Source organism: Empidonax traillii, unplaced genomic scaffold (assembly GCF_003031625.1).
Source record: "Empidonax traillii isolate 1590-97213 ecotype Southwest subspecies unplaced genomic scaffold, ASM303162v1 scaffold138:size3245559, whole genome shotgun sequence".
Classification (NCBI taxonomy): Eukaryota; Metazoa; Chordata; class Aves; order Passeriformes; family Tyrannidae; genus Empidonax; species Empidonax traillii.
The window spans coordinates 2,489,548-2,512,761 of record NW_020955331.1 but is presented as its reverse complement, the minus strand read 5'-3'; the positions used below and the strand labels follow the sequence as shown (position 1 = coordinate 2,512,761).

General features: G+C 36.4%; 1 protein-coding gene across 4 annotated transcripts in view; it reads right to left on the bottom strand.

Moving 5' to 3' along the window:
• Positions 1–4,485: 4,485 nt before the first annotated feature.
• OPA1 (OPA1, mitochondrial dynamin like GTPase) overlaps positions 4,486–23,214 on the bottom strand; it is a 50,040-nt gene continuing 31,311 nt past the window's right edge. For all 4 annotated transcript variants that reach the window (XM_027883974.1, XM_027883976.1, XM_027883975.1 and 1 more), the window contains 4 exons: positions 22,278–22,371; positions 21,851–21,961; positions 6,861–6,938; positions 4,486–6,405 (listed from right to left, as the gene is read on the bottom strand). In XM_027883974.1, coding sequence (XP_027739775.1) covers positions 6,874–6,938; positions 21,851–21,961; positions 22,278–22,371 — 270 coding nt within the window. In that variant the 3' untranslated portion in view covers positions 4,486–6,405; positions 6,861–6,873. The remainder of the gene's footprint in view (positions 6,406–6,860; positions 6,939–21,850; positions 21,962–22,277; positions 22,372–23,214) is intronic.

Below are 23,214 nucleotides of genomic sequence, written 5' to 3'. Positions count from 1 at the left end.
AATCCATTCCTTGGGAGATATGAAAGACCCTCCAAACATCATGGCATTGACAGTGCAGAGGGCAAATTTATGACTATACAGGACAACTAGAGTGGTATTTCCACCTCCTGTTTTGCTACCCATCTCATTCCTCTAGCCTTCCTTCTACAAAAGAATCTTCAAGGAGGTAGAGCTCAGGCAACTCTAGTGTGAAAGGTCTTATTGATCATAAGATTCAGTCCTGGCATGCAGGAAATCATTGCCTTCCTTATCATCCAAGATCAATCCCTAAACAAACAAACATGACTCTTTTCAAGCAGTGCTGTGCCAATTTCAGATTGGTCAGAAATCTTTGCAACCCCTTGTTGTTTAGTGTATGCTGTACTCAGCTCTTGCCTCAGCCTCAACTTCTTCCCAACTAAAACACGTAACACTGGGCTGTTCAAAGGTCATTCTTTGTTTGCCTCTTGTCTGCTCTTAAGACAGATGTTTCAAGGCATGACAGAGGATATAAACACGTGCACACTGAGGGGAAAAAAAGGTGTCCAGGTGTTTTAAGCAATGCCAAATATGAAAGAATTCCAATTCACTGCTTTCTCCTTTAATCTAGCAATTCCAAGGGACCAAGCGTGTCACGACTTGTACCCAGAACACTTTCCGCTTGGGTGAGCTCAGACAAGGTCTGCATTAACTCCCCAACCTGCTAGAAAATTATTTGAAACAAAAGGTTCAGATATGTCCTTTTCCCTCCAACAAGCCTGGAAACAAATGGTACAGGAACAAGGTCAGAAAGGAATCATCCGCCTACCATACCACTGAATTCATTTACCTACCTCAGAGCCCATTCAAGGAAAGGGGTGGGATGGGGAACAAGGGATGATATAAAGCAGAATGAAGCTCTGGGGTCGCTTGCTACGTTGCAAGATTTGACAGGTCTTTGCCAGCCTTCAGCTTCTTTGTGTCTTTCACATAATAGAGAATCACAAACTGAGCAGCCTGTGATCTGGGGGTTGCACTATTAGATGGAGCAAACCCTTTGCAAATGCTAATAGTATTGTAGCATCCTGTCAGGCAGCAACACAGAAAAGGATGTTGATTTTCACATGAACCAGAACAGATGCATTGTAAGGAAGGGTGCAATGAATGTTCCATCTCTACACATCAAAAGCCATAGGCAATTGGCTTGTGGACATGAGGCAAAATACTGCTCCAAATGTTCCTAAATATAGGGGGCATACTGTTATGGTAACACTTATTTCATGAGGCTGGCAAAAAGAAGGCAGTTGCTTGAAATGGAAGTGAAAATGGTGTCCAGTTATGATTTCTATATTAAAATAATATCTAGATCGAAAGAGGCTTTTGTTGTGCAATCTACTATTTTCCAGCAGTCTGGAAAAGATGATCTTTTATGAAACATGAAGCAGATTCAGTCAAAGGTAGAGTTTATGTCATCTCCAGATGGTAAGGTTCATATTAATAGAGCACAAGTACACTTGCCCTTTGCAGTTCTAAGGATGTGGCAGCTGTCAGTCCTGTTCAGTGGTGCTCACCCAGCTCTTTCCTGAGAAGGTCTCTAAAATGTTAAAAAGGATATAAATTTAAGCTACTTCTGTTCTAAAACTTTTTATAAAATACCCCTTTAATTCAAACTTCACATCTTTCCCTATATTAAGAATGGTATAAGGTATAAATGCACCACTCTGATTAACCTTCAAAAAGTTCGTTGTTGTCCTTTGGGTGAAAACCTTTAAAAAAGCTCATCTTGCTGGTTGTCACTACCAAGAATAGTTCAGAAAGACATTTCAAAGTCCTAATGCAAAATCACCACTGCTCTGGAAGTCCTCCTGGAGCCTATAGCCTCCCAAGACTAGCAAATAAACAGTCTTCTATCAGTGTTCTGCAACACAAAACACACAAGCATTTGTAGCTATGCCCAGAAAACAGTCTTTCAGCAGAAATGGCTAGAAATATTTCTGGAACTGGCTCTAAACCAGCACCTAAAGCCAATCCCAAGACACTTCAAAGTCAATTTCAGAATTGTTTCTAGAACAGTTTATGAGGTCGGCTCTAGAACTCTTTCATAAGCCATTTCATAAGTACTTTCAGAACTATTTCCTGAATCACAATTAGTCAAAACTAAAATCATGTCTCTGATTTTTAGCACTTCTTACAGAACAACAGCCTGGACAATTTCATTTTCTGATGTGCTGAAGCACTGAGGTGATGGCAGATGCAAGCAAGACTTGGGTACACTAAAATATGCATGGGTTTTCCATTCCAGAACCATAGCATAACCAATTACAATCTCTGTATCCTTTCAGCTTCTTCTCTTCCTTTCTGTGTAGTATTCTATACTGAAGAATTCTTGACAACTGCCATATTCTGGGAAAGGTCTGCAAGTAAAGCTGTGAAGAACTCACAGCACTAGTGACAAACTACAGCTTTAGGAGTTATCTGACTACGTAGGACTTGTAAGGTTTTTACAATGCATTTTATTTATCTTACCGAATAAAAACTAGTAAGTGATTGATCATGGTCTGTAAAGGCTACTGCAAGGGAAGATGGATTAATGAACAAATTACAAAACAGATCCAAGAGCTCTAAACTCACATTAAAAAAAAAAACACCAAAACCAGAAAGTTCTTTGGAGATGGGAAGTCATTAAGATGTTTTTTTTTCAGATAGCCATACATGCTAAGTTTTTCACCACTGTACATCACATCTGTGTGAGGAAGCATTGCTGGAACATTTCCTTAAAGCACCTCAAGACCTAGAAAAACACTCTAAACAGTCAAAAAACCTGTCACGCTGCAACTCTGCAAGAACATAGAGGTATTACCACATCCAATTCATATGGCAACACCTTCCCTGACATGAAAACATCCCACAGACATTTCCAGTACCAAATCCCACCAAGAACAAAGAGTTCTAGCTGACTTGAAGGGGTCCTGGGTCAGATTTAGAGATATCATATTTCAACATTTCACAACTGAAGTGATCAAATCTCTTGCATCTTTTTTTAACACAATTGTTAAAAAAGTTACCTTTAAGATATATGAAAATTAAATTCTCTAAACTTTTGCTTTGAAACTACATCATAACTCAGTTTAGGTTCAAAATACACTCAGTAAAAAAACACAGATTAATGTATCCTTGATGGTGAAATAGAGCATACCAATACATTTGAAATAGCTAAGAACTTCACTTGATGTTTTCACCCTTTGACTCTATGCTTGCTTTTTACACTTTTAAACATTTCTAAGATTTTCATCTCTCTCATGTTCTGATAACTTAGGAAGAGGTTACTAATTAACCTTCAGATGGAATAATTCTTGAAATCTGTACCTTTTTCATGAAGAGGTGTCAGAAACCCCCTTGGCCATTAGTATTTAAACTTTGGCTCATAAATGGTTCATCTCATGAAAAACAAATATCTTAGCGTATCTACAGGACAGTGATGAACATGCTCTAGAAATAAAATATCCACTTATAGAATAACAATATTTGTATTTGCTGATTCCCCTACTCAAACTCAAAAAGATAAAAAAATTACAGATTAGTTGTTGCGCCTTACAATAAATTGGTTTAAGCAGAATCCGAACGTAGGGAAAAGTATCTTGAACTCGTGCAAAACAGTTTGGAATGACATACTTTTCAGTACCAAGTGAATTTTAGACACAGTTCAAATAATTGTGTTTTCTATCTCAAAATTGTTAATATTCAGCACATCCTTCTTATGCTGCTTACATAACTCCAGCTAATCATTTAGTAAGATATTCCTTGCAAGAGCAATTTTTAAGTGGCCAACTAATAGCATTTATGCCCATTTTTACTAACTTATTATTAAGATATGCACAACTTGCCGTAAGGACTTTCTCTAACCTTAACACAAAATTCTATAAAACCAGCATAAATCACCTGTTGTTTATTTGTCAAGATAATTTTTGTATAGTTTAACCCTGAAAGCAAGCATATGTAGAGCTACAATCCTTCACTGAGACTAACATGTCCATGTCTGCAATTCAAGCTTTGTGGAGCAAACTTGCAGCACCTTCAATATCACAGTTACCAGTAAATAGTTTGGGGTTTTTTTTGATTTGGGAAAATTTTTCTTCATCTAAAAGAAAGAAGAAAAAAAAGAAAAACATATATTCCTGAAGTCAGAGGTTGGTAAGATGTCTGCTCTTTAACTCTCAAACCCATTGCCCCAGTAAACGCACCTGAAACTAGCATTCTGTAACAGTCTAACAGTCTTCAGTTATATGCTGGGTATCAATTCATTATCTAAACTTCCAGAGAGAAAAGCTTTTAATGCAATGATTTTTCATATGACATCTTTGTCTAAATGTATTACATAGATGGTACATTAATTTATACAGTAAAAGAGAACACTTGGTACAGCTACCCCTAATTTGGTGCCGGCACAGCACCTCTGAATCAGACATTTTGCTGTCATTAGCAGTGTACTTGTTCACAATTTAATAAATGAGAAAAATAAGGTCAAAGTGACTTCTCAATTAGGTGCAACAGCACCATGTTCAAACCCCACATTTTATTATTCCTTCAGTTACATTTTTATTCAATAAATATCTAGTTTCCATGGAATACATCATGCTAAGTCTTAGATGAGCAGCACAGAGAAGTCAGAACTAAAACCTTAGAAACACACTAGAAGAGAAGAACACTGGGCCACTGGATGCAACATTTTGCAACATTTATATTACACAGAAGTTTTAAACAGTGATCTCTAGGTAAATGCAAGAGTTTTTTTCTTTGTTTTGTTTGATTTTTTTACAAAGAACAGACTTATTTGATATACACTAAGGTGTCTGCCTTCAAAATTGTGCAAACTTACATTTCTGAAGTTATCTTCAGAGAATGAAGAGGACATGCCAATTTTTTCCATTTTTCTGTTCTCAAACACTCATTTTCAGGAATTAATTAAAAAAAAATTGCAAAACATTCAGTTAGATCACCCTGAAATGTTTAACCTTTCAACATCATTTTACGAATAGCTCTATGTTAGCTTTTTGTCCACATGGGTGTCCAAATATTTGGGGAACACCTTACCAAACTCTGTATTTTCTCTGGGAGTAAACCAAAGCAATATCTGTTGGAAAACATTCAGATTCCCTTCTTTTCATTTCCACACATCAAAATCAACTGCCTTTTCAAAAGGGAAAGATAAATCTAGGTCAGTTTTTCAGTACATTATCAGACAACTGCAAAAGAAACTGTTTCAGGACTAACACCTTCTTCCACACAAGTATTCAGAGGCATATCCAGATCTTCTGTGGCAAAGTGTGGGCAGAAAAATATGGTAGTGATTAACCACCAGGCACCTACGTTAGAGAGCTTATATCATGCTTAAATTTGCCAGAAGTGACATTTTCATGGCAAAACTTAAAGGCAGTGGAAGAAAGATTCCTTACTAATGCTGAATGATAAACATCAAGTGGGTGCGGAAGGACCTTGTGCACAACATTCTTATAGAAGTGATTTTGGTCTTAGAGTAGCTATTAAAAAAAATGAAATTATTGACACTTTTCCTTTTTTTTAAGTTAGGAAGTCAGAAAAGTTGGAAATCATACATTCTATCCTTCTACATTTCACACATACTCGGTCAGGTTACTCTGTACCTATGGTTAAGGGAGGAGTTAACAAGGACATCTGAGTCTGTGCAGTCCCAGATATGAAATGTAATTGGCTGTGATTCAAGAGTAACAACATATATTAGGAAAGAACAGGTAAAAGGAGCAGTTGTTGACATTATTTCCTGAGCCTAAACCTTTTAAGATGTCACTGAATAGCAGTCTGTACTTCCACTTGAAAGCATTACAAGAATTATTTGGATGACATCTCTCAATAGTTTTGGAGTTTAACAAAATCCACAACTTCCTCTCAAGATCTCAAAACCATGCTTTTAAACCTGTACCGCAGTGATCAGCAAATGCTTCAACACAGAGCATAACAAATACAAATGGCAGTACTCAGAAGAGTGTTTTAATGTACATACAAATACTAAAATGTTATGTCAAACTCCCAGGATCATTTGCAGGCAAGAAAATGACAACAGATAAAATCATTTTATGAATCTGATCCAGCTCTACCATACATGACAGATACCAAAAATAAAAGCTTTTTTCCCGTTCAGGAAAAAAAAACCCTTAAATGTACAACTTCAGTAAGCTCTCAAGCTATCTCATTGATACATAAGTCAGATTCTTCTGTGCATGTAGCTTCAAAAATTAAATGCGCAGATGGATTTTAACTGAACTTCTCAATCCCATAAGACATTATTTTCTTTCTCCTCCAATGTTTCAGGATGCTCCCCAAAAGACCGGAAAGAGAATGGGGCACAAAAGCCATTTCAATTCAGTCTTTGTGCAAGGTATCCTGGAGAAGGCTGCATTCTCACGTCAAGTTCTGTTGAAACAGAAAGGTAATTATTTTAAGGTACGTACAAATGCTTGACAGCACTTGGGCTTATGGCTTTGAGAATAATTTTTGGAAATTACCTGCATGCACATAGTTTTGCCAATAATATACAGTTCTTTAGCAAAACAAAAGAACCAAAATGCCTTCATGGAAAGCGTTCCCTTAAAACAGATAAAAATAATGAACTGAGAGTAATCAAATAGCCTATCTAAATAACTAGCCAGTAATTGTATTTCTCCTAAGTTTCATATCTGCTTGTAGCATAAAAGCTGAAAGTATAGTTCTGCAGTTTAGAAGCAAGAAGCAGCAGCAGCCAGGCAATGGAATAAAACACATAGGAATTTTCACAAAGTCTGTATGTGCATTTAAAAGAGATGGATAATAATTTTATACAGAAGAATGAGATAACTGTAGCAATCTTTTTATGATCTAAACATAATTACCTGCTTGAACAACCTATTTTTCTTGATGGAGGGCTTCTATGAAGGCTTCAAGTTTCTCCTGGATTTCCCGAACTTTTTCTGGAGGAATTAAAAAGATGACCATTCAAATACCTATTACTATTAAGTACCTGGGGACAGGTACAAAAAGAAAAAAAAAAACAACCAAACTCCAAACACACAAAAACCAAACCTGCAAACATGAGCAAGAACTAATGCTGTCATCAATATTACTCTATGCATTTTCTTAATTATGAAGATTTACAACATTTTTCTACATCAGAAAAAATGAAACTCTGTCCCATTTGAAGAACTCCTACAAACATATTTTATAATTATAATGCTAATTTAATAATTCAAAAATTTACTGAATGAATCCAGTACTAGAAACATTGTATTTCAAAAACCTGAAATTTCCATCAGATCACGCACAGAAGAACTACTGTACACCTGTTACAGGGTGCCCACTAACCCCTTTTTTCTTCAACCAAATACCCTTACTCTCCACAGCAAGCATAACAAACACTGCTAATCATTCTAAATAAGTTGAAAGCTAGTGCCCTTTCACCACGGAGAATTTCAGGGAACCACACATCAGTATTCAAGACACCTCCTCAAAAGGGAATGCACAATGTTAAGAATGTTTAAAACCTGCAATTTATTTCCCTGCATTTCAGTAGTAACCAGATGATAGGGGCAGAATCTCATTTTATATAAAAACTAAAGCTGGGAGCTTATTTCTCTTTAAAAACATGACTTGACCACAACTACAAACAGTTACTAAGAATGAAAAGGCAACATTGATAGGGAAAAATCCAGGGGCTTAAGCATTTTTCCACTCTTTTCTCGATTCCATACAACTCCTGTCATCATATAACCTTTTTGATTTATTAAATTGCTTATGAAGCAAGATTTAGAACATAGCTGGAATCCAAAGCCTGTGAGATTTCCTGCTTCTCTCTCACCACATCCTCATTTGAAGCTCCTTCTGTGTGTGATTATAGCCATGAAAAACACACACTTCAGAAATATGAAGGGACAGAAGGAGAGCAGCAGGACAGACAAGAATAAGTTAGATGAGCATAAACCCAGACAAATATTTTTTTCCAAGCTAAAAATACTATTGGATTAAAGCCGTATGTTCCCTTGCATGAGATACAGGGTTTGAGCTTTTTTATAAAACTTTTAATAATGTTTTCTTCTCTTTAGCATTTCCATATGTTATAAACTTGCTTTGCTGAGCTGAAGTAACAGCAAAACAGGAAGAAAAAAACAATCTGCTTCAAATGGGATACATAAGAATGAGTGGGAAAAAAGTTATCTCCAAAGAGAACATTTTAATGTAGCTACGGTACCAAAAGTTTAATCGAACAAAATGACAACCCCATAAACAGACATAAAAAGCATTTTAGAGTAATAATAAAAATGGTAACAATAATAATAATAATAACTCAACAAACACCTGCAGTCCTTTTCTAATAAAAATAAAGAATTTTAGTTAGCATTTGAAAATAAGGAAAACAGACCGACTGAGGACGAAGAAACCTCAAAGTTCTATCTGTATCTTGTAATTCTTAGGTGATGAAGGGCAAGTCACTGAGACTTTCAACACTTCAGTGTGCCCTTCCTCAGTTGTGCTCATCTACAAACACAGAAGTACAATGAAGCTGAATCACACTCTAGGCCCTAAATAAAACACCTAAGAACCTTCTTGAATTTCAGCTGATTTTCTTTTAAAAAATACTTTGATATTAAATGAAGATTACAGTCATTGTAAAGGCAAAAGCTGTACCTTGGAAGTTAAGAAACAGCAGTAGCTGATTTTTACCAGGTTAAAAAAAAAAAATCTGATTCGGTTCAGCAGACTCTTTGAAAGCTGTCAAAAAAAAAAAAAAAAAAAGGTAGACCCGTGATCACTTTTCCTCACTAAGCACATTCAAACTGTTCCAATTACTACCTTTTTAAATGAAAAAAAGAATATGCCTTGTTTTCATCTCAGTATATAAAACTCTCATGTAATGAAAAAGTTATTTCTATGGCATTTATTTAGGCAAATAACTGGCTTCCAATATTGCTGCTCTACGAATGTTTATAAAGTTAGCCTTCAAAATAATGTATTATTTTGGACAGAATTAACATATCTGTTCACCACACCTGGACAGATGGGGCTTTGAGCAACCTGGTCTAGTGAAAGGTGTGTTTGTGCATGGCAGGGGGGTTGAAACAAGATGATATTTATGGTCCCTTCCAACCCAAACCATTCTATAATGATTCTGGTTTTAGAAATTACTAATCCTGAACCTTGGTCTCCAAAAAGAACTGCAGATGCCAGTGACAAAACAGGAGATTAGATCTCACAACTAAGGAGATGTCTTCATGAGGAGCTTTCAGGAGCTTTCTATGATACTTTTTTCCGCCCAATTGCTACATGCTTTCCCAAGTGTGACCTTTGTATTGATCAAGCCATTAGACCCAGTGAAAGCAGGCACATTTTGCAGTATTAAATGCAAATATTTTCCTTCCTCAACCTCTTGTTAATGAAATATTCCAGTCCTGAAAATTAATAGCATCAGCAAAAACCTGTAATTATTATTTCACCCTTAAAAAAAGATTTGTGCCAACTAATCTATTTTAATTTTCTGATTATGGCGTACTAAAATAACAGGATAGCAAATACATATTCCACCAGAATATACTGAATCAGCTGTGTTTGCTCAGAGAACAGACACGCTAAAATTGACTTCATATTATGAGCACTTTATTAGTTTTTATACTTGGACTGAATTGAAATGATTACTTAACTGTAATAATTACGAGGTCTTGAGGTAATTTAATACTTTGAAATAACATGCTGGCTATTCTTAAAAAGAACAGTTACAATGACTGCCAAATAACTGCAATTATACATCCTATGCCCTGTATTTTTAGCTGCAGTAAAGCCCTCTGCAGCAGCAGACTCCTGCCAACCTTTTACACTTTCCCACAAATCCATTCTGCAGCACAGAGCAGCAGTCTGATGAATTGGTTTACTTTTTAGATAGGCTAATGGCAGAGTTATGCATTTACACAACATCAATTTTAATAAACACACCTTTCACTAGACCAGGTTGCTCAAAGCCCCATCTGTCCAGGTGTGGTGAACAAATATGTTAATTCTGACCAAAATAATACATTATTTCGCCCACAAAACCTGTTGCTTATGGTTCTCAAGATAAATGAAGTTTGAGACATTCAAATACATATTTACCTGTATAAAGCCAGTAGTTTCATTACAGAATTTTAAAGATATTCATGTCTGTCTACACCAGAACAGGTTGCACAAGTACTTTGGGCAAATTAAAAGGCTTTCCATTCCCACTTACAAATTTGCCCATATGACATCAAATTTCAGTTGCAGCATTAAAAAAAAAAAAATTGTTAACATCTTTCTGGACACAGATTAATCTTCATTTTGTACTTGGATGAAACCTACAGCATCAAACCACCACAAAAAAAAATGTGTTAACACCTTATTATAACTCCTCCTGTTCTACACTGAAGTGATGTCTATCCAACAAATGTTTACATGGCTTTGATATTTGAAAGCTCATGCTTGTTACTCCTTTGGCCTCATGCTTGTTACTCCTTTGGCTCTGGATTGTGTTTAGATTTCAGTTCTCCCCCCTTTTTTTTTTTTTTTTTTTTTAAATCTTCCTTCCTTTCTTAATCCCTTCCTTGCCTATAAACATTCTCACTGCTTGCTGTGCCACTTCTATGTTATGGTTAATTAACTGTAGAGGCAGAAATGTTGAATTTACCACTCTGAATGCATCATCTTTCCTCTAATAAAAAGGAAAGTCCAGTCAGTCACAATTCATCAGAATGCCCAGGAGCACACCATTAAGAACTAGGGATGTCGATCCATAGTTTTCTACTGAAAGCTGATTTTTTGCCTAGGGCTACCTAAAACACAAACCCCATAGTTCTGTACAATCCCTATGAACAGTCAGATGGAGAAGAGATGGAGGAAACATCTCTTATTCCTCGATTTTCCAAGGGCAGTGAGAAAGCTTTACTTCTTGTGGAAATAGTATGAGGCAGCATTCTCACAGCCACTCCAAATAATGCCCCAGAAAGCAGACTTTCCAACCACAGTTACAAGACCTGTATCAACATGCTTACTTGTGTCTCATGCAAACACTACCATAATTCACTGATCATTGCGAGGTCATGTCCTGCTCAATTTTAGAAAATCCTTTGAAATCCATCACATTTTTTGCCAGTTTTCTCTTGTTCACATACCATATTTCCATCTGGGTAAGACCAAGGGGAAAGCTAAAATTTTAAGGGGGGATAAAAAAAAGGCAAAACCACCCAGGCTGCCCTTAAAGGGACAGAACATCATCTGTCATCTGCAAAGACAGATTTATAAGTAGAGGGCCTCCTCTGTTCCTTTAAGGCTGCATAACAGATGGGAAGTGAATGGACAGCCAAAGGGTCAAGAAAACACATGGGAGGTGCTGCTTGTCTGCCGTATGTATGTTCCCAGCATAAGAAAGAGGTCAAGATTGTAACTGCATAGCTGGGTGCTGGAAAGGCCTTTTCTTTAAGCTGTTACAAAGACAAACGCTGTTCCTCATCCTGTTGTCAAACCGCTATAAATATTGTTCATCAAGAGAGTTTCAGCAGCTGAAAGTTTTTTTAAAAAAGGCTGGACAGGAGAATGAATCATGTGAATGATTCTTAAACAATTAGCTCATTAGTGTAATAAAAGCACTGCAGAACCTTGAAAAGTTTAAATGGAATTTATAATAGTTCATGAAGTAAATCCATGAATCATTAAGAATATATAGCCTCTAAAATGCAAGCTTGCAGAAAATAGCCAGCATGCTCTTTAGTTACCACTAGTTATAGTGAAGGAAGATGTTAACTGATGCTACATTGCAGTATTGTAGTAGCTACATCGCAGTATCGTTCCAAAATGTTTCTTATGTGTTGCAATCCAGATTTGAATATGCATCCAGTTTGAGTTCCTTTTAAAGATTCTGACTTCAGTTTAACTGTGTTCTTTCTATAAATTTTAACTTCAAAGAACACTCACTGGAATGGGATAATTATGATATAAACCTGTTGTAAATATATTTATAAATCAGGCCTCCTCTCTCAGACATAGAAAGCCATGCCACCATTATATTCACCAGACTCACTGACAGCTTTTTTACTTGCCTTAAATCCCTTTGCCATCCTGAGATAAAAGGTATTTTAATTTGGGCAACATCTACAATACCTCTATTCCAGGCATCAGCTGCAGAAAGACAACAAGAAGGACAAAGATGCTCTAACTATCCAGGTGCAACAGGTGCGAAGTTTTCATTATTACACAGACAAAGATAATATTTCAGTGTCCTCTCAGAAATCTTTATTTTAAACCATAGAACAAGACAAGGTGCTAAACAAATTATTTCAGTATCACTATTAAAATCTCCAAGGGTCAGCCAACATATCAATTTCACGGATATGAGTTCATCAACAACTGCCTGCTGGTGACCTGGTTGAACATTTCCTTTTGCATGGCCTTAAAAGGAAAAAACCTCAAGGAGCCTGTTTCCTACAAAGATATATTTTCCTTTTCCCTGTTGTAGGTAAATCCACCTTCAAAACAGGAAAAGATTGCCTCCAGATTGTATATTTAGCCTGCTGTAGAAATGTAATAAAATTAAGAAGTCAGTTTAGACAGAAAAACATCCCGAGTCACAACTGCTATTACTGAAGTCACTTTTGTTGCAAATATTAATATCAAAAAATTAATACCAAAACTCATATCAATTATTAATCCCTGCACAGCATACCTGAGCAAAGCTGCCTGCACAAAAACAGTATTACCTTTATTTTAGACTAAAGAGAACAAGGCAGCAGCAGAAAAAACCTTGTCTAAAAGCATTGGAATGTTATTTTAGCATTACTAATAATGATTTTTAGTTCCAGAAATGGGACTTGTATATTGTGCTGATGAAATTGTAGATTACTAATCAATGTCTTGATCTATAGCTGCTCCAGATTCACAAGTGAGAGCTCTGCAGATTAACAAAATGTTTTTGGCCCCAAGTTTCCCACCTCCCCCGGTGGAACAGAACAGAAGCTGACTGTGTTTCTTGGAGCAGTCCCCAGGGCTCCTCAGGCTGGCAAACACAAAATCCTTCTGTCTCTGACAGAGCCTTTGAGAACTGAGATACAGGACTGAAACAAAACTGATAACTATGTAGACTACTGACTTTATACCAGACATGTTTCTATGGGTTATTACACATCAGTCCCACTTGTCTACGAAGATGAAACCAAATATTACCAAACCATGATGTGAGATCATGAACAATATACATTTCTACACTGTCATTAAGGTCAGCCTAAGGTACCAATGATCATTACTCTGTATTAAGTTGCAAGTTTATGGGAGTCACAATGTCTGCAATAGCAAGGTAGGAGTTGGGAACCTTTCAGTCCTCTGTCTCTACCTTAGATTTTTTTAATTAAAACTCTTCTAATAACTCAATCTTTCAACAGAATATAGCTGTGCTGCTTACCGGACAGCTAGAAGGCGCTTAGTAGCAGAATGACAAGGCAACCTTATAAAGCAGACTCATATCTGGAATCAGACTTAGAGATAAAGAAAGACTGAATTTCAAAATCAAAACTGTTAAGCTAGAATGAATCAGAACATGATAATATTCATTATTTCAGGCAGAAACAGTGAAAAGCATGAAGGCAAACCAGAAATATTACCCAATGATTCATTCAGTGATATTAAAAAAGATAAATTTTTTCTTATGCAAAAAGGAGCTACAAAGGTAAACTACTATAGCTATACTACAAAGATAAACTACTTATGTAAAGGCTACTGTAACCTTAAGGATAAAAAACTGTAAATACACTTTAACATAATAAATAACTAATATATGCTGTTTCTCCACCAAAAGGAAGTACACTCAGTAATTAGATAGATAATAAATTAATATGCCATCAGGACTATTTATATGAATTATAAAATATGGCAGAGAATAAAATGGTGATGAGATTAATTTTTAGATCATAATAATAACTTAATTTTTGACAGTCAGAAACTTAAGTCATCATACGCTGAAGAAAAACATATAGATTTTTTTTTTTTTTGAGTTTGGTACCATTTCTAGCTGAAATTTCCTTCTCTTTTCATAGAGACTTCAAAATTAAAAGTGGAGTCCACTACAGTAACAATTAACAATGTGCAACAGGTATATACTACACTGACTTCTCCAGCTTTCAGAAATGTGAATGTTATACTGGCCCATTTAAAAGCCTGTATTTATATAAACAGTAAATCTCTCCATGGTAAGTACTTACCTAAATTTTGACTAATAAGTACCCTCATAAGCAACTAGTACTAAAGAGAAAATAGCATCCAATTAGATGTTTTGACACTTGCATCATTAAGGAAATTTTAGGGAAAAACATATATTTGGCAGACACCAGAATGACCCTCAAGTACAAGAGACATGGGTCTAGGCTAAGATTAACAGGCATTAAATATGTCATTATTCATGTAGCAGTTTATCACTATTTTTCAATGTCAACTTTAAGTGATAGGTTTCCTTTAGTCAGTGACAAATGTACTGAACTTTATAAGGATCCGTTTTAGGATCTGGACATCAGTGCCTAGCTCTTCATCAATAACTAAGAAATCATAGCAGACAGGCTTTGGTCATCTGGGATTCTTAAGTTAAGTAAACCATCACTCCATCACAGGATATTTACAAATGATGTATGCTCTCCCTTGAGGATTACTTCCCTCTCTGAGAAGATGCAGCTTTCTAAAGTACTTTCTGCCATGACACAAAGCAGAAACCACCTTATCTGCACTTTGACACAGGGTGTCCTACACATTCTTCTGGTTTTAATTCATTAGTTTCATGCAGCTGCCCTAAAACTCAAGAGAAAACAAAACAAAACAAAAAAAATGGACTTGAACATTTAACTGGTGTCTTTCACATCAAAGCACACTTTTTGGGGTTAATTTCTAAAATTATCTACATGGAATTAAAAAACATGATAATCATGCAAACCAAATTATTTTGCATTCCACCAGAAAGTTAGCAAATCTACTATGATATATTGTGACTTCCATATGTTCAAAGGTATAGGAAATTGAAGACATGACCACACAGACTCATTTCAAGCACACTGTCCCTCAACTTCCTGCGTCATGGAGCACCAGGACCTCTACAGAACCCAGAGGGAGCACAGGAGCCCTGCTGCCACCAGGCACTGGTGACACCAGCACGAGTCTGAACTAGTTAGACACAGACAACCCACATGATGTGACTGATTGAGATTTAGGCAGAAATGAATGTGCTCTAAACAACACCCGGCCTCTGATAAGATACAGGGCCATGTTAATGTCTCCTGGGAACCTGCTGGTAGGGGACTGTGCAGCTACTCTGCATATGCTTAGGAGAAGTTGGAGATCTATCTGTTCAGTGATTCCCAGAGGGAAATGGCTGCTCTGCTTTTGTCTCGTTAGAAGGTCACCATATCTCCTGGTGTAATGTTTTGCCAGCTCAGGATAAAATGAGAACTGAAGGCTTCTCATTGCTACAACCAGAAGAAAGGAGCAAAACAAGACTGCTGCCACCTCTGGAATTGTCTCACAACTATGAAGTAACTATATTTTTACTTGCATACCTTCTGAAACTCCAATATTCAGGCATTATGGAAGAAATGAGAGCACAAAATAGCCCTAATTCTTCAGATTATAGTAAGATCACTCTTCCATTTGCATTTCCTAGGATGCTTTCCTCTTTCCCATGTCTGTCTTGGAGCAGTACAAGCAACATCTGGGCACTACGATCAAATGTCTTGAAAACGATACCTTTTTTCTCTCTATTTTGAAAACACCAAAACCCACAACGGTTCTAAACAAGCACCTTAAGGACTGATTTAAGGACTACCACCCATTGCCTTTTGAGCTGTTTTTTCTGCCTCTGGTTTCTAGGGGAAAATTACCTAAGATGTGCTTATTTGAGAGGTCTTTCCCATTACAGCTGAGCTTTGCCCCTATGAAATGCTGTGACCTTTTGAAAAAAGCTAAAGCTCATAATAGAAGAGCAAGTGAAAGTAAAGACTTTAGAGAGCCAAGTCAAAGCATAATTTTAAGGAGCACATGTAATTAACAATGTCATGCAGGACAGAGGTCAAATCAAAATACTTTTAACAGTCATCTCAAGGAACTGAAATTTAATTAGTCTACAATAATGACCACAATGTAAGATTATTTTCACACAACATTTTTGTTCTGCAGCTAAGAGTAATGAAAGAAAAAAAATGTAACCACGGAAGAAGTAATTATATGCAAAGTACTCTTCACAGACTTTATCCCCAACTTGCATAAATGCATAACAAAAAAAGGAAACTTGCTTGAATCCAAATCAGTTTGTTACATACAACAGAACCCATTCAGCTTAGCCAAATATATCACAGGAATTCCAGACCCTGAGTCAGCAACTTGCATATGGAAGTACCAGCCTTAGCTAACATTGGCCTTTTAACTCTATTAAAATGGCAAGTTTATTATATGCCTATATGATATTAAATCATTCATGTAAAGTTGGCAAATGGTTTACATTCAACATGAGAAAAAGTAAATTAAAAATTTAATGCTGTGACTTCAATGACTTTAGATACAAAACTTATTGTGACTCTAGCTTGTTTAGCTTTTATACGTTTTAGTCTTTACAGGAAAATAATTAAGGCCTTCAAACTGTTATTTGTCATAGCTTACAAAAGTATGACAGAATCTAAACAAATGGCCCTAAGCTGTCTTTTCTTCTTGTGAGGGCTTTCTCCTCAAATGTTTCAAAAAGTTTTTGCGCAGAACAAAGTCTCAGCTAGCCCATGACACCTGTACAGGTGTCAACATTACTGACAAATGAACTTGGAGGCTGATCCATTCACACTTGTACCTAACAATTTCAGGATCAAGTTTCCACAGGCATTCCCACCTCCTGCCAATGACTATCCCATGCACATGGTTTTACTTATAATTTGGTGAAGTTCTGGGCTTTCTTTTCCAACTTGTGAGGACACAGGATATTGGATGAATAGTACGCTGACTTAGGAAAGCTGCTTTGTATGTACTATGCTATGTTTATCCTGTGTACTTAAAAGGATGCCTTTGCAACATTTGTAATTTTTCTGTTTAAAAGGAATAAAGGAGAAGAAATAAATGAAGATAGGACATGTATTTCTTTGGGGTCTGTGAGATTTCAACTCTAGTAAAGTCAATGGCAAAGCTCCTGCTGACTGCCTGAAATATACAACATCCATGTGCACCATCTAGCACATTTTAAATGCTACTGCAATATGGACAGATGTAGCTTAGTTTTAGGATAAAAGACACTGGAAGATACATTTCCTTTCCAAAATGATTGAAGCATTCATTTCCTAACAGCTTTTTAGTAACAAAGCTTACAAACTAATACTTTCCATGCAGTTGCTAACAAGAAACATGTAGCTGAGAAAAAAACGACTATCCTTTATAATCTTCATAAATTACATATCACAAAGACAAACAAGACCCAGAGAGAGTGGAAAACATGAGGAAGGAGGATAGGTAAATGCATCTTCCTTCCAAAGGAAAATGTTTAGCATCCAGGACACCAGTGCCCACTGCCTAAGCTGCGCTCATGGGAAGCAGCAGACGTGGGAAGCCTAGCACCTGACCGGCTCAGCATCCTGCGCCTCCTCTACAGGCCACTCATTGCCATCTCGTGTTGGGAACCTGTACAGCAACTTATTGTGCAGAGTTCACACTACTGAGGAAGTTTGCTTTGGCCATTTATACAAAACAAGCAAGTCCAGAAGAGTGGAATTCTGGAAACAATTAGGTAGTTCTGTGAAGCCTTTTACTGGGACCTTGACATTTTCAAAAATTATCACGTTAAAAAGTAGTCTACAGAAAGGTAAGATTTATACACAAGCTATCAGTTTTGCAAAGAACTACAGAGTGTTTCTGCTGACATGACTACTTTAGCATTTGTGTTAAAAATAAACCAGCATAAAATACATTATTCATCTTGAAATCACATTTTTGCACCTATGTATTCATTTCTTTTCCAGAAAAAAAATCGTATTGCCCAGTACTGGAAAACATAGCTAAAAAGATACACTTCTAAGGAAGATGAGACTTCAAATAATTGTCTTTTATAAATAACCAACCCTCTTTGGCATAGCCATCAAAAAGATTCTGAAACCCAGCAAATGCCAGTAGCTTTACTGTTTTAACAAATTTTAGAAAGGCCTCTGTTTTGAAATACACTTAAAATTTAAAAACTTCAGTAACTTCAGAGGCAGCTTGCATGAATGTTCAATGTCAGTCACTTCGGAAAGTTAAACATAAATACAAGAGAAAGCAATATGAACTAGTAAGTACTGTCAATGATCACTGATAAAACTAAAGGGTATATACTGACTGATTCATCTACAAAGGTATTGTAGAAATAAAGGTTAATCAATATTTTAAAAAAAGAGCAAGTGGAAAAGCTTTGTGTCCAGCTGCACACACTTGTGCATAACAAGGCTGAAGGAATTTGAAGGGACTGACTTGCCATCATCAGACAGATTTTCCCTCCAGCCCAAAGCAGTGCCTTATAGCCTGCAATACAAACAGGGCTTTTTCGGCCTGACAAGAGGCATTTCTATGAGTGGAAATTCTCCTTTTAAAACATTATTGTTTACTATTGTATTTTATCTCCTTCTATCCCATTTTACTTTTTGTGGAATACAGCATATTTAAGGTACTGATTTAACTAAGTAAAATGTAAGTTATGTGGAATATAATTTTCAAATCAAAATGTTTTGTCCTTCAGCAATGAGCACAATCAAGATACAGGTGCAACTAGAAAGTCAATATAATTCTTCCTGTTATTGATGAGGCTATCCAAGTCAGGGTGAAAGACCTGGCTATGTTGTTTAACTGGCAGACAACTTGGGAGAAGAACTTCAATATAAATAATGCACCAGAGTTGTGAGGGAGGTTTTAAATTGCATTAAAACAGATTCCTGCCCACTGCTGAATAAGCCCAAAGTGTCCAGTTAGACATGTAAGACACAGACAGCAAATTCCTTGTTTCTGCATCCTAAGCAAAACAATAAACACATCTCAACACCACCTACAGTTTAAAAACATGACAAGGGAAATGTCACAACTTTTGCTTCTCACAACAGAGCTTGGGAGTTGTAGCAGATAGTCCATTGTAGCCATCAGCTCACTGCTCAGCAGGAGTCAAAAGACGAAATAGGTTACAAGGAATTACTGCATAAAGACCAGAATAAAACCCAGAAAGCATAACAATGCAACTGTATAAATCCATAATGCAGATACATTTCAAGAATTTTGTGGAGGTTCTGTTCTTTTACCTCAAAAAAGGTTTTATAGAACTAAGAAAGGGGAAAAGAGTGGCAGGGCTGACTGAAGCTAGGAAACAATGTCTATGCAAAGAACAACTACACCAAGAGAATTTTTCAAGCCAGGAAAAAGATCAAGTGCAGGTAGCATATACATCTATGAAGTAATGAATGGCACAAAAAAATGAATAGAAAAAGATTACTGAATGCTTTTTACAGAGTAAGAACTAAGGAGAGCCAAATGAAACCGGCAGGTGGTTCACAAAAAAACAAAAGGAAGTACTTTTTCATACAATGTGTAGTTGAACTCTAGAACTAATTGCCACAGGATGTTGCAAATGCCGAAGTTTACTTGAGTTCAAAAAGCAATTAGAGAAATTCACAGGACGAAAAAAAAAATCCTTGAATGGCTATTAATCACAAAGGTATTACCTCAGGATTAGGAAATCTTGGAACCACAGATTGTTGGATGCTGTTAGAGCACAACAGGTATGCACTGCTGCATGCTTAACCTGTTCTTATGCTGTTCCCACATCTGCTCATTGCCAGGAACACGACACTGGGATACATCAGCTGCTGGTGTATCTTTCAATACAGGTATTCTTATGGATTGATTGCATTTTAGGACACTTTTAAACTAATTTTTTCCAATTCAGCCATTCATATTCTCCTCTGCCCCTTTTTGCACCTTATGATCCTTTCCTCCAAATAGTTTATTTATTTCTATAAACTTAGTAATTGCTCACTTCACTGGTATAAGTGTCATGACAATATACTTATGGTAAGGAGTACATTTACATTACACTTAAAGCCTTTTTTTAAAGAAAAAACAATCTTCAGTAGATTATAAAACTAGTAATTTGTTAGAAACTGTTCAAAAGTTCTGTTTATATTCTTTAAAATAACTAGAATAAAACTTAAGACATCAACACTGAGAAGCAGCAACATTCAGGGCATAAACATCATCAAGTAATATCCTTATGTGGGATTAAAATAACATTCAAGGTTGTATAACACATAACAAAATTTGCTGAAATAAGTTTTGAGTCTTATATGAGCTCTCACTGAGATTCTGGGTCACCCATGCTAGTAATAGTTTGCCATTAACCAGTATCATGAACAAACAATAAAGCACTTCCAATGTTTCAGCATTAAAAGACTGATGTAACAGCAGTGAGAAAATGTTGCCATATCATCATCAACAGGAAGCATCCCAACCTCAAGTATACAAATAATTTACATTTGCAAGTACAGTTTCCAATCAGGAAGTGAATTCTAGCCTCATATTTACATATTTAGACTGGAAACTAAAAGACTATTTGTAACCACCAGAGAAATGACATCCGGGAACATGCTCTCAGTGTGAGTAGTGAGCCCCAGCAAGTTAACTGATTTAAAGACAAAGCTCAAGATATTCCAATCAGTTAGGTTATATAAACACAGCTGCCTGGGATAGAGAGACTGACTTCGTGATTTAGGAGATCACTTCCCTTCCTAATTAAAATACCAATACTTCATGAACATGTGCCATGGGAGTCAGGATTTCTTTCCGTAAGCAAAGTAAGCATATCAAAAGTAAATCCTTAGATTTTGAGTTTACTATAAGCAAAACATTTCTTTTATACTACATTTTGGATGTAAAAAATAGAAGACATGATTCATACTCAGGAAACTAACAGCAATTGAAGGCTTTTCTGTCCCACTGAACCCTTGATATCAGAACTTTGCTAATTAAAAGAAGAAACATTGACCATAAAATTAATTTATTCTGAAGTAAATATCCAAACCATATTCTAAGTCAAAAATAAGTTTCTAAATTGAACACAAAATACAGGTCTAAGAAGAAAGGTCACCTGTGATGTCAACATGCAGATATTTATATAACTACATGAACTTCATCACAAGCTTTTTTTTCCTTTTCCCTTTTGTACAGCATTGTTTTTTACCCCACCAGTCCAGGTGCATAGTTGGGGTTTAAGTGGAATTCTCACAGAACAACAGAATAATGCTGCCAAAAAAATCAACCGCATATGTGCAAGACAAGCCCCATCAGATAAAAGTCAGTCTAAACCCTATTGGATGTGGAGGCAGACAACAGGGCTATCATCTCAACCTGGACTGTCACCTGAAAAACTTCCACTGTTTAAAGCCTTACCATATTAACCACAAAACTCCTTAATACTTTTTGAGTGACTCAAATCATTAAACTACTGTAATCCTCTGGAAGGTTAAATCTGATAGATTTTTTTCCTTGTTAAATCTCTTTATATAATGGCCGTCCCATCTTAATAAGCACAACATCAAGACCTTCCTGTCTGACAGGTTTTTTCTACATTTTGTAACTACATTTTTCACTGATGCAATATATCAGTGAAATTCTATTTTTTTATCACACTATACTACCCATGCCCACCTTTGAATAAGTAAGGTCTGCCCATAATTAAGAAAAGAAATCCATGTGATATTAAATAAATGCCAGCACATCAACAACCCATATCACACTGAATGTTCTCAAGGACAGTGGTCAGAATTTGCTTCACTTCAAGCTCATTCCAAAACACTATAGGGTAGGTACTTACTGAGATCCTCTGCAAGCTGGACTCTCTTGCCAGTTAGGAGCATCACCTTTTTTTCATTGTCCTCAGCAAAATCTTCAAGCACTTCCTTTACATTCTTCTCCAAGCGCCTTACTGTAAAAAATCAAAACAACAAAGCAACAACAACAACAAAAAAAGTGGTAATACTTTTGCATCTATAATGACCTAAGGACAAAATTTGAGAAGGTCTCTTGGAGATGCAGTATATGTTAAAATACTAACTAATCTGGTTGGAGAAAAGGCAAATTTCTGAACACAGAAGCCCCTTCTTTGGGCCATTAAGACAGGAAATTCTTTGAGAAAGATTCCTAAACTTCAAAGGGTATTTTCTCTCTCAGCAAAATTGCATTACTTTCTTAGGAGGAGATAATTTTTTGTTTCAAATCCCTCAACTGACTGTCAGCCTTACCTTCAGTGTTAGTAAGCTGTTGCCTCAGCGTATTTGCTGTAATCGCCAGCATTCGCTGGATTCGCCAGAAGAGGACAATGTCATTACACTCGAGCTGGAACGAGAGCAGTTGTGGTGTCAGACCTCTGATGTCCAGTGAACATCCTACAGGTACAAGAATCTCTTGACTTTCTTAGCAGCAACTGTAACCTCATGGATACATATACTGACCTCATAAAAAAATCACACAGAATAACTGCTGTAAGTAACAAGCAAACACATCAAAAATACTTCACAAGAACCACATCAGCCTTATTTAATGCACTACATCACCTTCATACCTGCTATTTCCAACAGAAAGAGCCGTATCACAGGAAACCACGGAGAAACAATTTGCATACACTGTATGCAGGCTGGTGAGTGTAACCTAATGCTCACTGAAACACTACTCTGTTCATAGCAAATGCTCTGAGAGACAACAGCTGAACTTCAGGTTGTGCCTCCCTGTCTGACAAATACTTCTGAAGACAGCGCTGGACAAAGGGCTACATTTGTTAGCAACAGAAGATACAGTTTCTACACTTGCAAGGATGGCAGGAGGGAGCATTAACTTCACATTAGGACACCTTAAAAAAGACAGTAACATGAATAGGAGTTTAAGTGTCATGAAGAGGCAGCTCTCCATGTTGTTATCTCATTGCCTCATCCCTCACAGGCAAAAATATTTCTAAAGTAGCAAAGATTTCTGGCTCTGTGAGAATCACTGTTGCTTATTAAAAGAAAAACAAACCTCCACAGGAAGTGAGGAGCTCTACCTTTTCCAGTAGTTTTTTTGATTTAAAATATAATGGTAAGTAAACTATATATTCTTTGTGTGAATTCATGCATACTGTCATTTGTTGCACAAGGTTGGATTTACAAAACTGGAAAGTCATTTATAAATAAGGTCTGTTTGAAA